The sequence below is a fragment of the Nuphar pumila genome, chromosome 6 (genome assembly GCF_984573655.1).
Source record: "Nuphar pumila chromosome 6, dmNupPumi1.hap1.1, whole genome shotgun sequence".
Taxonomy (NCBI): domain Eukaryota; kingdom Viridiplantae; phylum Streptophyta; class Magnoliopsida; order Nymphaeales; family Nymphaeaceae; genus Nuphar; species Nuphar pumila.
In genome coordinates, this window is record NC_143254.1 from 47,484,068 (window position 1) to 47,500,360 (window position 16,293).

The following is a 16,293-nucleotide window of genomic DNA, read 5'->3' on the forward strand; positions in this document are numbered from 1 at the left end:
TGTCACGGCAGCAGCAAGGAGCGTCAGCCGGCCCTACCCACGCGATTGCAGCCTCCGATCGCCGGAAAGATCGTCGGGAAACCCATCGGAAACAGGTACGGTGCTTCTTGGATTTTGGGTGAGGGATCGAACATGGGTTCGATTCCATGCGTGGGTTTGAGGGGAGAATACCTTTGATTCGTGAAAATCCAAATACGCTATGGGGTGGTTGGATTTGTTATTGAAAAGGGGGTTTGGGTAATAACCATACCCAGGTTTCGGATTTCTGTCTTTCTATGTATTAGATGCTTTGGCTCTGTTAGAATAGGCGTGAACAAATCTTTTTTTTTTTTAGCTGATGTTGTCGATGTGTAGTGTGCTAATGAGATACGTAAATTTCTAGTAATAAGTCTCTGTTGAATGTGCATGTTTTGTGGGACAAAAGAAATCCGTGGTTCTATAACTAAAAGCTAATGGATGCATACTTCATTTGACACTTTTGGTTTAATATTGCTACCTGTGAGCAGAAACTGTACAACAATTCTCATTCGGGTGTACTAAGTTTTTAGAAATAATCTAGAGGTGTGCCCTAAGACAGGCTGATATGGTTGCTCATGTATATAATACTTAATCTGTATTATATACATACTTTTAAATTTGTAGATTTGGCATTGGAAATACATTTTAAAATTTTTGCTCAGCGTTAGCACGATCTTAACATTTACTGCTGGTGGTATGAGTTTTGACAGAAGCTGGTATGGATTGAGTTCAATGACAGTGAAATTTTTATGCCCTGATTGTAATCCAGTTCTGTTTTGAACTCAAGAAATGCAGGGAGTCTTGTTATGTTGAGTACAGGGCAGAAATCATTCGGTTGCTTTCCTCTTTCCTTGATAATATTAAATAGCATTATTAATGTAAATAGCCAGAAAGATGTTGATACGGCTGCAAAGCCCATTCTGTTCCTTAGCCTCCTGCAGGATTGTGAGGATCAGTAACACATACTGCTACTGCTATCATGTTTGGCCTTATGTTTACATGCAGTTTTCTGGTTGCACTGGATTTGGGTTTCCCATGAGTAGTCGGTTTTGGAAAAAAAACATTCTTGAGGGAAAAAGGATCTAACATTATTAGGGATCTTTATTATTGATAGCTGAAATGTCTATTTTGACTAGTGTTAGAACCAATTATCATGACCATTGTGCAGTTTTTGACAATCTTAGTCTTGTTATTTTGTTATAAGTATTGAGGGGAAGGAGAGCATAAGATCATGGGTGGTGTGGAACCCTGCCAAGCCCAGCCGAATGGTGCTGGACTATATTTTTACAAAGGAAAATATGATAAATGTCATTTCCTTAATTGTCCATGCTTGTGGACAGATGACAGGTCGATTGAATCCTTGTTCATGTATAGTATGGCTCATATGGAAGCTTAGCTTAGCACTTTAATTTTTCAGAATGCTAGCGAATCGTGTTAGACCTGGCTTTTTGCATACAGGTGAATGAAAATGCTAATATGCTTAGACTTGATTGTTATGCTTGATTTGGATATCGTTGTCTAGTTGTTTTCATGGGCATGAGAAATCATGAAACTAATGCTTTATTGCTTGAATTTACATGCATGGGTGTTCACATGATATAATAAAATTAATCAAGGAATGTCAGCATACATCTGGTATAAATATGTGAATCCTTGCGCATGAATCTTTGAAACCATGCTTGTGAGTGTTGTTGTTTCATGTCCATGGTTATATTGGCATATATGGATGTGCATTTGGAAACACTTGTCGTGGAGGTTTATGTTTTCATTTGACTGTTATGATTATGGTACTCATGAGTGTGAGCATGATTCAGTTATTATTAATTCTTCTTGAACATGTACGCTTGATTATTGAGTGAATTGGTACATGTACACTCACACACTTAAAGAAACCATGGATTTGGTTAATGCCCATATGTGATGTAGGTAACACATATTGAAAATGCATATGAATGAATTATGACATGCATATGTTTGGGTTTATATTTGCATGAACATATATGCTTTTGGCATTTTGGCTTAGTGTTATAAATGAAACACTATTTTGGTTTTGTTATGTGATGCACCGATGGCCTAAATGGACCATTATCGGCCTGGAGAGTCATGGGTTTGGTTTGCTTTCACATATGCATTTAACTGCATCACTTAAACCAATAAGATGGTTTGGCACATTACTACACTGTTCTAGTGGTTTATACGGGCTGTAGTCCCGAATGGGTCCCCGCAAGGGAGAATGCGGGTTTTTCACTTTACTTTTGCATATGGTGTTGCAAACTTAAAGAATAGACTTAAATAAAAATATAATGAATAAGAACAGTGTAATATACATTCTGGGATATCTCATCTTGAGTATGAGAATCTTGGATATCTGGTCTTGGGGAGACTGTGAGGATACAAAAAGTCCGTGTGCTGTAAAATTGTCCCCTGAACCCGATATTGAGGTTTTTTCTCCTGATCACGGTTTTAGGGAGAGTCTGTCACTTTACCGGAGAGTGGTGTGTTTTGACACAGCTGTTGTTATGGTACCAAGGAAGTGGCACTCGTGGGCGTGGGGTGTCCCTTGTGTCCCCGACATTAGATGTGGAGGTCTAATGTTCCGATGGATGGTGTTGTTTCCTGATATCGGTCGAGGGCTAAGTTAGAACCCAGTAATAAAATACAAATTGTGTGTTAAGCTACCCTGGGAACCTACTTGACCTCGGGGTTTGTACCCGTTTAATGTATCCGCGGGCAACGATAATTAAAAAGAGGAACTTAAGGTTGCGTGCATCTAATAGGGCATGCATATGAAAAGATGGAACTTAAATGAAAGATAACAGAAGAAATCATGCATTGCACATAATCATGCATTTTTCTGTTATGCATTAGATCATGCATGTTTGAATCATTCTTGATATCATGACATGATTTGGTGGTAGCATATGATTTACTTCTCATGCTGCAAGGTTTGATTATTTAGTTCTTGATATATGACACTGCTTTACTGTTCTTGACTGGTGAGTATATGCAATTATTGGTAGTTATGAATATTTGAATGTTGTAAATTTTATATCTGTACTCACTCAAATCATTGCATGAAATTTTATCCATGTTCTTTCTCTCACCTGGTTTCTTTAGAAGTAGCTGTGCTCAGAATTTCGGTTCTGACACCCTACTTTGTTGGTTTTTCACAGGATATGGTGAACAGTGAAGTTGGACATGCATCTGAGGATGGATGAGAGTCATACTTGAGCTTGACCGCTTCAACAGAGGACAGAGTGACTCTTTCTTAAATTCTTCTTGCTTCTTTCCAGTTGTCGCTTTATTTTCCGTTGAATAAAACCTTGTCTTTGAAATTTCCTCTTACTCATAAATAAAGGAATTGGTTTGGTTCTTATGGATGATGATTGCAACTTCGTTTGTGGTGGTTGGGCTATCCAATGGAAATTGGAACTGTGAGGACCCTAGATCTCTGGGAAGGTTTCCGCATTGAAAAAAAATAAATAAATATTCCGCATTTTTAAAGGGTATGGATTGGGGTCGTTACAGTTGTACAGTGCAAGTTTCTTGGGTATGCAGATGACTATAAGAGATAGAGGTGTTATGATCCTCATACAGGCAAAATTCGGGTATCTAGAAATGTTGTTTTTTATGATGAAAATTTTGACATTCTGGGTTCGTCTTCCACAGATACACAGGACAGTTATGATCCTTGGCTCAGTGACTCACTTTTATATGACTCGTTGCCTTATGAGGATTCATCTTTATTGACAGACAATGAACCATATACTTCAGATGTGGAACCGCATATGGAAGACATTCCTCCTACAACAACATCCTCACGTCTTTATGGTCTTGTTTATTCTCGTAGAGCTCATCCAGTAAATGATGAGACTCCTCTATGACGTTCTACTCGGATTAGACATCCTATAGATCGTTGGGTAAGTTATAACAATTTCTCTTTGGATTTTCAATCATTTCTAACCAAAGTGTCCAAAGAAACAGAACCTTCCTCTTTTAATGAGGCTGTACATTCTCGTGCCTGGGTAGAGGCGATGAATGAGAAAATGGAAGCATTACATGAATGCAATACATGGGAAATTGTACCAAGGCCAGATAACAAGAATGTTGTAGGATCCAAATGGGTGTACAAGATCAAGCATAAACCGGATGGCAGTGTTGAGCGCTATAAGGCTCGTCTGGTCGCACGAGGCTTCACACAGCAGTATGGGCAGGACTACGATGAAACGTTCAGCCCAGTAGTAAAATTGGGCACCGTCAGGATTATCATTGCATTGGCGTTACAACATGGATGGTCACTCACTCAACTTGATGTTAAAAATGCTTTTCTACATGGTGAACTAAAGGAAGAAGTTTACATGGAGCAGCCACCTGGTTATAGTATGCATGATTCATCCAATTGGGTATGTAAACTTCGACGCTCTCTTTATGGCTTGAAACAAGCTTCTCGATCTTGGTTTGAGAGTTTTTCCACGGAGATCCAGCATCATGGGTTCACTAAAAGTGTTCTAGATCATTCATTGTTCATATTCAAAAGTGATTCAGCTATTGTTTGGGTGCTTATATATGTTGATGACATCATTATTATCGGGAATGATGAGGTTCACATATCTTGGGTTAAGTCTATACTGATGGCTAAATTCAAGATGAAAGACTTAGGTCCCTTGCGATATTTTTTGGGTGTGGAAGTTGATAGTCGACATGAGACTATTACATTGAGCCAACATAAGTACACCATTGATATTTTACTTGCTACAGGGATGGAGAATTGTAAACCAATTAGCACACCTTGCCTTCTAAATCATAAGCTAAGTGCTAAAGAAGGCACTACTTATCATGATCCTACTTTGTATCGTCAAGTTGTAGGGATGTTACAATACTTAACATTCACTAGGCCTGACATAGCATACTCTCTCAATCAGACTTCACAGTTCATGCATGCTCCTACAAATGTACATATGGAAGGAGTAAAAAGGATCCTTCGGTATTTAAAAGGTACGATTGGAGATGGCTTGATGTACACCAAGGACACAACTTATATGTCAGGGCATCGACTATTCACCTACACAGACGCGGACTGGGCTGGTGATCCTGACGAGCGCAGATCAGTTTCGGGGTATTGCATTCTTATCGACAATAATATTGTAACATGGAGTAGCAAGAAGCAAAAGGCAGTGGCGTGATCTAGTACTGAAGCAGAGTATCGTGCAATGGCAGCAGGAACAGCCGATGTTACATGGGTGAGACATTTGCTGCAAGAATTACAAGAACCAATCTCATCCTCTATGCGTCTTTGCGATAATCAGAGTGCTATTAATATTGCCTTCAATCCCATCCTTCATTGTCGCACGAAGCATATCGAGATCGATCAACACTTTGTTAGGCAAAAGGTGGAAGAAAAAAAAATTGAACCTGCATATGTTCGGTCAGATATGCAAGTTGCTGACATCTTTACCAAGGGATTATCCACTCATCAGTTTTGGGCACTCAAAGACAAGTTGAGCATGATCAAAGACCATACTCAACTTGAGGGAGGCTGTTAGTTTTGGATCATGGATCCGACCCGCACCACATTCCAAGGATCCATCTTGGGATGCGTGGGCGGTGGCATGTTTGTAATTTATTTGTATTTCTTGTGTAATGTCATACCCTGTACAACACTTATAAATAATAAGTGAAAGAAGGAAAACCCTATTGCCGCCGACTTCTCTCTTCTATCTCCTCTCTTCTCTTCTCTCTCTCCTCTCTCTTTACCTCACCTTTAACACTTGCAGGTCGATATTTCTGACACAAGGACCATAAACCGTCATAAAGACAATAGGTGCACCACCCCCCGGCATATGAAAAAGTTGCAGACAATGAATGATCCCTTTTATCAATGATGGAGCCTATTAATTGTTCCCTCCAAGCAAGAACAATGACACCCGATCTACCTTTCGATGGACAGAAATCAAATTCACAAGATAACCAAACCCAATCCATCGTGGGACGATCCACATGCTGAATTTTGGTCTCTTGAATCATCACAACATCTGGTCTTTTGCTCGCAATTACGTTGGAGAGGAATAATTGCTTCTCCCGTCCTCCCAAACCACGAACATTCCAAGAAAGTACTTTCATTAATAAACAGAGAAAAGAAAACCCCTCCCACCATGAGACCTACTCCCGAAAAATTAACGACAACCCATCTTTGCTGCCATTTCCTGCCTGATTTGCCTTTGCAAAGAATCTGAGAGAGAGAGCATGGTGACGCTCAGGATTTGCTAGAGCAAATCAGCCCCATCAGTGGCCGTATCAGCACCCTGATCCAAACAGGCCTACGATTTCTGGGCGACCATGCTCGAGTACTGAACGGCACAGTCAGGCAGGAACTCCACAACCCGAGTGTCCGACCGTATTTCATCAGACTGAATTTCGAAGGTGGACGTCTCCAACAGCAGTTCATCTCGAACACTCGGTGCTATAGGATTCTGAGAAGCTAGTTCAGACGGGTGCCCCAGCAGAGCACGCATCAAAAAGGAAGTGTGGATCGGTCCAAAAAGATCAGGTCGACCACCCCCATAACTCATTTCAGGATCCAAATACTTCAAGGGGCTGTGTTTCGGGTGAAGACAGATAAGGTGGCCCCGATCAACGTCAGATTGGTTCAGCAGTTCCCTAGACCCATCAAAGGCCTGAAGCAATAGTTTTGTGGGAGGATAAACCAAAAAACAAGAATGGGATCGGGTTAGGCAAGAAGAAAAGGTAGCCGACTTAGGGAAAAGCACAAGCCAAAAAGGAAAAAAATGGTGGAAGTGGGAATGGTCGGGGCCAGGCGTGGGAGGAGGAAACGAGGAGTCGGACATTACCCCTGAAGATGGTAACCAGGTCCGACCCCCCCCCCCCGACCCAATCCAAACAAATCGACTTTAAAGGGGGTCAGCCTCGGTTTGAATGGGAGAAGGGAGGAAAAGTGGGCCAAAGGGCCACACTCAATAAAGGGACATGGCAGAAGAGAAGTGGTTTGGTCTTCAGGACTCACATAACAATAATAGGTTCTCGGGTTTGAAGCAGAGGTAATCAAAGAGTCATGGAAACCAGATCATAGTTCGCCCGTCGGAGACCGGCATCTCACCTCCTGAAAACCTGCAGTCCGGCCAACAGCAAGAGCACAAGCATCGGGAACCTGAGTTGCAGTAAACGTATCAGCATTGATGGTCAGCCCTCTGGACCCCCCAGAGCAGAGTTGCGCGGCTCGATCTAAGGGGCATTGAAAATCTCCAAAAAATATTGTGTGAAACTCCGCAACCACCACGTCAGTAGATCGTGGCCAGAGTGGTGGGCTGTCCTTCAAGGAAGATTGAGCCAAAGGTTTCACAGGCCAACTAGCAGCCAAAGGCCCTTTACGCAGTGGTGCCCGACATTTACAGCATTCCCCACGCCTCTTGAAGTTGATATAGTCACAACGGGTACAATTCCAGTCCCTTCCCTTGCGCACAAAATGAACTCCAGTCTTACGGTTCCCTGTACGTCTTGCATTTCTTGATCTTCCAGTTTCTCATGTATCTTTCACCCCCTCAACCTGTATGGGCTTAAAACCAAATTCCATCGTGAATAGCTGGTCTGGGCAATTGTTTTGTGACATAGCACACTATGCCCAAGAGAACGCTGCCAATTTGTTAAGTGTTCCACACCCAGGACACCACCAGGCCCGCAAGCCTGTTTTAAACTTGGCCGCATAATGAATCAACCGACTCAGGTACCGACTCAGGTGGTCTACACAAGGCTACGGCTAGAGCACCCATCTCGTCAGGAGAAAAGTGAATACTAATAGCCACCAAGGCTCTAACTCCACCATTATCATTTATTATGGAGAGAGAAAATCCTTGACGAAAAAGGATCTGGTTGGTTGAAGCATAAAGACTTCAAAAGGCTCTTGAATTTTGGTTTTAATTTTTGAGGAAGATGGATCATCATTTCCAAGTTAACAGTATGTTTTCCAACGCTGTGAATTAATTGTTTGGAGGCAGGAATAGCATGGGATGCCAACAAAGCTGGTCAGATGTTGTGGACACAAGTGCCCCTTTATAAAACAAGAGCAGCAGCAGCAAGCAGCTGTCCAGAAAAAAAAAATTTTTAAATTCTGCAGCCCATTTCGTAGGGCAATTTTTTTTTTAAAAAAAAAATCCAAACAAAAATGGACCGGAATGACCCTGGGTGCGGTCAACGCACCCAAAATCGGGTTGACCGCACCCGCGTCGAGTCGCGTCGACACGGGTGCGGCACCCTGCTAGCCGAATCCCTGTGACATAGGATGGAACCCATCTGGTTTCTGACTACCCTCCTTGTTCAAAAAAGGGAGGGAGACCAGAATATATATATACATATATATATAGTGGTATCTGCCTACCGCCAGCTTTCCGTGAGCAAACAAGTGTTTTCGGGTCATTTTTCGCAAATCTGACCCTATAGATGTGTTTGACAAGGTCGATTTGCTAGGAAATGACACTTGGATCATGATAAAAAAATGAAATTTTAAGCCTTGAATATTTATGAAAATTTTAGACCAATGATTTCTAAACCTTATGGAAACCTACCTGTGTGTCAGAATCTGACGATCCAAGAGTCGATTCCTATAAAATCAAGCATGTAGAACACATCTGTACGGTCAGATTTAAGGGAAACATGGGAAAACCCTTCAAATTCCCAGTAGGCTGGCGGTAGGCCAGAAAAGTGGTATATTCTCCTAGACACAATTATTGTAATTCTTCATCAACCTAGAGTGCTCATGAGGTTGGTCAATGTGATCATTCCCTGACACAGCTTATATGCACAAAAATGCATCACATAAAAAGATTATCAACACTTAGAAGGACCATAACCTTAGCAGATTGATCAACAAACAAATGCGAGGAAAAACAGATTTGTGCTATTATAACATCAGCTCCTGAGACTTGATCATGCAATAAGCTCCTAAGACATAATAGAAACATTTAATTAATTATCAGGTCTTGCAAGACAAATCCAAGCTTTCAAGGATAGGGGCATAAAACCTGGTCTAAGCCAAGCAAGTATTATCCTGCTTGAGCCCATTATGTTGAACATTGACCGTTCTCAAGCTTGACTAGGGATGTAAATGGACATAAGTTCCAAACTGGCTCAACCCACTTTGTTTGATCTGGGTAGCATATATCCTATCTAGATCAGATTCAGAACAGATATGGACAGTTCTTGACAGAATTGGGTTGGAATTAAATTAACATGTTAAGTCAGATCAAAGGTTGGGACTTAATATATTAATGAAATTGCATTCTATTCATGTCCATACTAGAATGAAGCATGAAACCTATACATGGACAAGGATATGAGTGTCAGTGTCAGACGTGTAACTTTAAAATTTTGGAGTGTGTGTGTGAGTGCGTACACACCTCATTCTACAATCAAAGGAAGAGAAAAGGGAGAGAAAAATGTTGCAAGAGAGAGGACAAAAAAGTGAGACAAAAGAGAAAAAGAGGACAAAGGTCGCTACTCCTCAATTAGAGGATTGAGCAACCCCTAGACATGATATAAAGTGATAAGAGAGAGAGAAGAAGAAGAAGAAGCTACGCCAAAACCAAACTAAATGAAAAGAAATGCATAATAAAAAGTAAATATACTAGGCTCTTTTAGAATATGAAACTCAAAAGGCCATCTGGTGCTAGAGGCCATAATTGTTTACCATATAGTCAATACTAGTAGTTTATAAAATATTAGACATGATATTTTTGTCTGCACACCCCACATAAAGTGTCCAACACTTGACACACTGTATCCAGCATGTCCAATAGTGTTGGACACTTTGAAGTTTGAAAGTGATCATGTCCAAGCCATATCAAGAAATATCGGTGTCAGTTGAACATAGCGGGACACAGACACACTAGACCTCTAGGAGTGTCCATGTAATATAAACAACTAAGAAGAACTAATGAAGAAAAAGACCAATTTTTAGCATAGCTCCTCATGTTTTCAAAGGAATGGAAATTAGTCCTGTGAAGCTGAAAACATCTGATTGATGAAAAAAAATTAAAATATCAAAAGTTTTCATAAGTTGTATGAGATAGCTGTCTTAGACCATGTATAGGAAAAAATATTAAAATGTCCAAAAAATTTCACAAGTTATATAAGACAATGGTCTTTACTCATGTATAGACTAAAATGGGTAACCTTTGTTGGACAACAAGAAGCTTAATGCTTGCATTTCATGCCAAAATATTTAAAAGTTCTACATGTGCAGCTTTGTAAGGCGCTGTTTCATTGGACAACAGAAGGTTTTTTACATAGAACAGCAATATATAAGCTAAATGTTGCTTTCTGATTGGAGAAGATTATTTAGTCTTGTTGAATAGAGATCCATGAGCACAAGAGTAATACAAGGCTTTGACTTGGGACTAATAACAGCTTGGGCAACTTGTACATACTTCAGTCAATCAAGATAATTTCAAAACTCAGTAGCAGAGACCTCCAATTTTCAGATGTCTTAAATTATGGACCCTGAAACAGGTACATGAATTTGCTCATGAACCAAAAAAAGTCAAAAAGAGTCATAGACCAATTACAGGACCCGCCAATGAGTAAATGTGATATCTGAAAGACATGAACAGAAGCCAGCACGGGTAAATTTCAGGCAAATCTCATTGCTAAGGTAAAGAATTAGCTAAAGAAATGAGAACCAATGGGGATATTCTTCTAGGTAGTGCTGAAACAAGGGGGTAAGATGAAGATAGCTAATACTCACACTAACTTCAGCATGCTGATCTGTTTCACTAGCAGTTTTAAGTTTTGCAGAAGTTTCTTTAACCAATTGCCCAATCTGTTGCCGAGTTTTGCGCCTGCAAAGAGAAGAGATTATATGCATAAAAATCATATTCTAATTTTCCAAATCCACTATCAAACACAGTGGCAACAGCTGGAGCAGCCTAATCACTCTTCAAATAAATAGAAAAGCATTCACATAACACATGCACAAAATGTGAGAGATAAAATATTGAGGATTAGCAATAGAGTAGTAGTTGCAAAAGAAGACAAAATTATGTGGAAGAAATTAGATACAGAGGTCCATAAATGCAATATGCTTTAACTTCCAGTCCAGCAACAAGAGATGAGTGTTTTTTTTCTCCAACTTTGATTATTTAAACCTAAAATCACCCCAATAAAAGGGGAAAGGAAACTAAGATGATAGAAAGATCCCAAAAGATCCATATATAAGTGGTGTCCAACACATGCTTGCAGCAAGACCCCTTAAGGCCAGCCACATTCAGAAATACAAGAAGGGGATACAAGTGTTATTTACAAGCATTCTGAGAACTAGTACATTGTGTTATGCAAAAGCAAGATCTGAACTCAGAAAATGATGCGAGTCGTCTCAACTCAATCACGTGGAGACAACAAGAAACCCGAGCACATTGTCCATGACTAGAGAGCTTAGATCGGAGTTGGTCCATTTGGCCCAAGTTGTACAACATCATATGCAACTTGAATCCCTTTCTTTCTCTTTTATAGAAAAGGGGAAAGGAAACAAAAGAAAGACCAAAGCCAGAGAGGGAAAGTTGTAAGCTTTGTTTCATTTTTCATAAACATAGTAAGCCAGGGAAAAAAATTTATTAGAAGGGAAGTAAAAGTCTTCTAATTGTTACAGTTTCTTGGTGGGATGACAAGTTAACAAATGACCTATTCAAAGTGTAATTATATACCCTAGCATGTTGTGTATCAATCGTACCATTGCCAGATACCAGACCGAATCTCGCCACGGAAACCATAAATAAAAGTATCAAATGCTTAAGAAACCCAACCCAATTACTTGATAAATGTGTACCATATTAAGTAGAAACATTTTTTGTTAAATTATAAAAGAGTATCAAGCTTGTTTCTGTTAGAAAATAACAATTGTTTGTAGTGTTGTGGATCGGGTCATGATAGACCTGAGATCCAGTTGTCTTGTATTGTTACATATGTAATACTTTTCTGTATTAGGGGTATTAGAGAAAATTACCATACCCTAATGTAATCATATTAAAAGGCAATGAAAACAAGAGGAGCCACATAACAAAAAGGGTGCGTTGCTCCTCTATTCCACACGCCATCTTCTTCTTCCTCTTTCTCACCTTCTATTGCAGGTATTGCAGATTGCTTTTCTTACATGGTATCAGAGCACAGCATCTCATCCAGGTAACCCTAATTGGATCTGTCTTATTCTGATATTCCTATCTCCCCTCCCTATTCTTGACTCGTGTTCTTTGTTCCTCTATCTTCCCTTCTCCTTCACGTCTTTCTTGATCATCATTTAAAAAAAACAAAAGGATAAAACTGTTATTTCAGATTTCCTGTTCACGTTTAAAAAAAAAGGGGGAAACATGATTTCTTCTTTTCTGATCCGTTGTTCATGTTTGCTTAAAAAATGTGATTCCCTTTTTTATGACCAAAAAACGCATATTTCCTTCTGTGATTTAATCGTGTGCCCGACTTATCAACTTTGTTTCTCCCTGCTGCAGCCCTAATAAAAAAACAAAAGGTAAGTGCAGCATCCTTCTTTTTCTTCCTACCGTAAATATATAGATTTTTCCTATATTCTTTCTTTTATCTGAATCATCTTCAGATATTCTCTTTTGGGTGCATTGGTATTATTCTGTGTGTCACTGAAATCTCACGTGACCTAGCCGAGCAAAAAAAAAACTTGTTGTACCATACCTGATTAGCGCAATGTGTTTTTTTGTACCCCCTCTGATTCTCATGGCTCAGCTTCCTACTCCTATTTGTTAAAATAGAACATGCACATGGATCTGGATCTGGATCCAAATCCATCTTTTAATTATGCAGCTAACGTTTTTCTCATTAATGGCACTTATGTAATATAAGTGTTATGGTGTAATATTTTAGTCTTCATTTGTAAAAGCCTTTTAATGATAAGAGATTAGGGCTCGGTGGTGTGAAACACATTAGCCGCCCCAGCCATTGTGTATCTCCCTCTCTCTCCCTTTTCTCTGCTTTCTGTTTCCTGTGCAGGTTGAACAGATCCCTTACAAATTTTTACATGGTATCAGAGCTTGGCTGCGGAACCCTACCAGAAGCGTGTTCAGCGAGATCTGAAAAAGGAGGTTTTGATTCCAGCGAGATCTGAAAAAGCAGGTTTTGATTCGTCTCTTCGTTTACTCTTCCTCTTTCCTTTTAACTCTACTGCTCGTTCATTCTTCTTCTTCATAGTACTCATCATTAACGACTGCAGCATTAATGTCTGCATCTCCTTCTTCTTCATAGTACTCTTCACCATCTGCAACTTTACTTAACATCAAGGACTGCTGTCAGTAAAACAAAACGACTGCAGCTTCCTCCCCTCTGATTCCTTTTCTTTCTGTGCTTGTGAAACTTTTGTTTCTATATTGCTGAACGTGCATATCAGTTTCTCTTTTCATTCTTTCTTATTGCTGTCAGACGTGCATATCAGTTTCTTTCTGTGGTAACTTTTGTTTCCATATTACTGGACATGCATATCAATTTTTCTTTTCATTCTTTCTTATTGCTATCAGACGTGCATATCAGTTTTTCTTTTTCTTTCCTTTTGCGTGTCAATCTCAATTTAAAAGGGGTTTACAATCTGCACGTCAATCTCAATTCTTTCAAATTAGTGTTTTTTGTGCAACGTCTATAGGCAGATTATAACAGTTTACAATCTCCACGTGAATTCAAAAAAAAAGGAGGGTTTCCTTTCAAGGCATTGATAGCACAGGTACATGTTTTATTGAAGCTCTACTGATTGATTAAGTGATCTCAAATCAGTTTGTTCCTCTTCATTCGTCTTGTTTGCTTACTCGTTGTCCCATTGATATGGATTACTCCTCGTCATCCGGTCCCTCTGCAAATTTCTTGAATCAGCTCGTTATGGAAAAACTTACTCATTCTAATTTCTTGACCTGGAAGAGACAAATACTTCCGTTTATACGGAGTCAGGATCTCGATGAACATCTGGATGGTTTTGTTCATGTACCACCATGTCTTATTTTGCAGGAAACCAAGGATGAGCAGGGTGACACAATTACTAAATCTGTTAAGAATCCAGAGTATACAGTTTGGAGGAAACGAGATCAGTCTTTGGTTGCTTATATTACGTCAACACTCTCCCAAGAAGTGTTGGCTACTCTTTCAGATGATTGCACTGCGGCAGATCTATGGAATAAGTTTCTCAGACATACTCTCAAATATCAGAAGCCCGAGTTATGTACTTAAAAAATGAGTTTCAAAGTTTGAATAAAGGCTCCATGACAGTTATGGAATACATAGGTCGCTTAAAGAGTATTACTGACCAATTGGCGGTTATTGGAAGTGTTATTTCAGATAAAAATAAAGTTCAACAACTTCTCAATGGATTGGGCCCTGATTTTGACATGTTTACCACAGCTTTGTCCTACCTTGCCCACCTTTGAAGACCTTCAAGCGAAACTTTTCCAGCATGAGATGGTTATGAAACAAAGGGCAGAAGGAAATGAATCAGCTCGTTCTCATTCAGTCTTGGCTATGGACACTTCTGTAGGTGATGAGGAAATGGAGGGCATCAAGGAGGCCGAGGCCGCGGACGTTTTGGGCAGGGAGGACGTGGTATCTTACCCACACCTAATTTTTCAGGTGGTTTTAATGCAGGGAATCAGAGAAGAGTGCCCACTTGCTTCTTATGTAACAAAAGAGGACACGTGAAAGCTGATTGTTGGTTTAATCTGCAGAACAAGGAAAAAATAAACAAAATTGAGAATAAGTCAGCTACTACTGTGGACACGAAAGCGCCATCTACAGATGTGCAACAACTTTTGCTATCAGCATTATCACAGATGACAATCAAGCAAAATGAACAAGGAGAATGGTACGTTGATTTCGATGTTGCCACACACGTCACAGGTAATGCGGGTAAGTTATCTCACTTATTGCCTTATCTAGAAAAAGGTAGTATAGTTACGGGAGATGGAACTTATCACTCCATTAGCCATACCGGCAGTGCACATGTTCCTATGTCAAAGTCCACACTTCACTTGTCTAATGTTCTTCTTGCTCCTAATATTAAAAAGAACATTGTCTTTGTAGCTAAACTTGTTGACGATATGAATTCTTCAGTCGAATTTACTCCATCTTCTGTTTATGTTAAGGATCTACGAACGAAAGAGACGTTCGCTAAGGGGGAGCGATGAGGAAACATGTATGTCTTCAAGGAGATTCCCTCAGTTCTAGTTCTCCAGTTGAAGTCGTCCAAGCATTCTTCAGTGTCTTCGTCTTCAGAGTCTTTGTCTTTTATTCCATTGAAAGTTTTTAATTCATCTCATTGTAATAAGCCAGATATATGGCACAGTCGCTTGGGACATTGTAGTCGAGGTTTCGTTGAAAGTCTTGTCTCTGATGGTCTTCTTCCAGAGTCTAGTTTATGTTCCTTTTTAGAGAATAAAAAATGTTCATCTTGTGAACTCTGCAAAAGTCATGTTCTCCCTTTTCATATTATTAATAAAAGAGCTTCAAAGCCATTTGAAATTGTTTGCTCCGATGTTTAGGGACCCGCACCTATTCCTTCTCTCTCTGACAGTCGTTATTATGTTATTTTTATTGATTCTTATTCCCGCTATACTTGGATATATTTCTTGAAACACAAGCATGAAGTTTTTCAAATATTTCGGGAATTTCATTCGATGGTCAAAACAAAATTTTCTTGTGATATTGTGCACTTACAATGTGATGGTGGAGGTGAGTATTCATCGAACGAGTTTATTGCCTTTCTTCGAGATAAGGGAATAAGTCGACAGGTTTCTTGCCCCCATAGCCCTCAACAAAATGGGGTTGCGGAGAGGAAACGGAGGCATATTGTCGAGAGTGCGATGAGCATGTTACATGGCAGCAATGTGCCCATTACTCTTTGAACAGAAGTTTTTCACACATCTGTTCATGTCATAAATTGTCTTCCTGTGGTACTTCTGAATCGAAAATCTCCTTATTACGTTTTATTTGGGCAACATCCCTCTTATGATGAGCTGCGTGTTTTTTGTTGTACATGTTATGTGCATATTGATTCATCTCTGCGAAATAAGTTTCAGGACAAGGCCTCTAAGTGCAGATTTGTTGGGTACACGGATGAATACAAAGGCTATTGATGCTATGACCCTACTACAAAACGTATTAGGACTTCCAAGAATGTTGTTTTCGATGAACAACATTTTCAGATCAATGACTCTGAAGTGTTTCCCTCTCGAGAAGTAGAGGTATATGATCCATAGATGAGCGCAAATCTTTTTG

General features: G+C 39.7%; 1 protein-coding gene across 1 annotated transcript in view; it reads right to left on the reverse strand.

Annotated features, from left to right (window-relative positions):
• The window catches only part of LOC149834786 (syntaxin-22-like), a 77,442-nt gene that overhangs the window by 48,977 nt on the left and 12,172 nt on the right, over positions 1-16,293 (reverse strand). Inside the window, exon 2 of the mRNA XM_090011552.1 lies at positions 10,772-10,865. Coding sequence (XP_089867678.1) covers positions 10,772-10,865 — 94 coding nt within the window. The remainder of the gene's footprint in view (positions 1-10,771; positions 10,866-16,293) is intronic.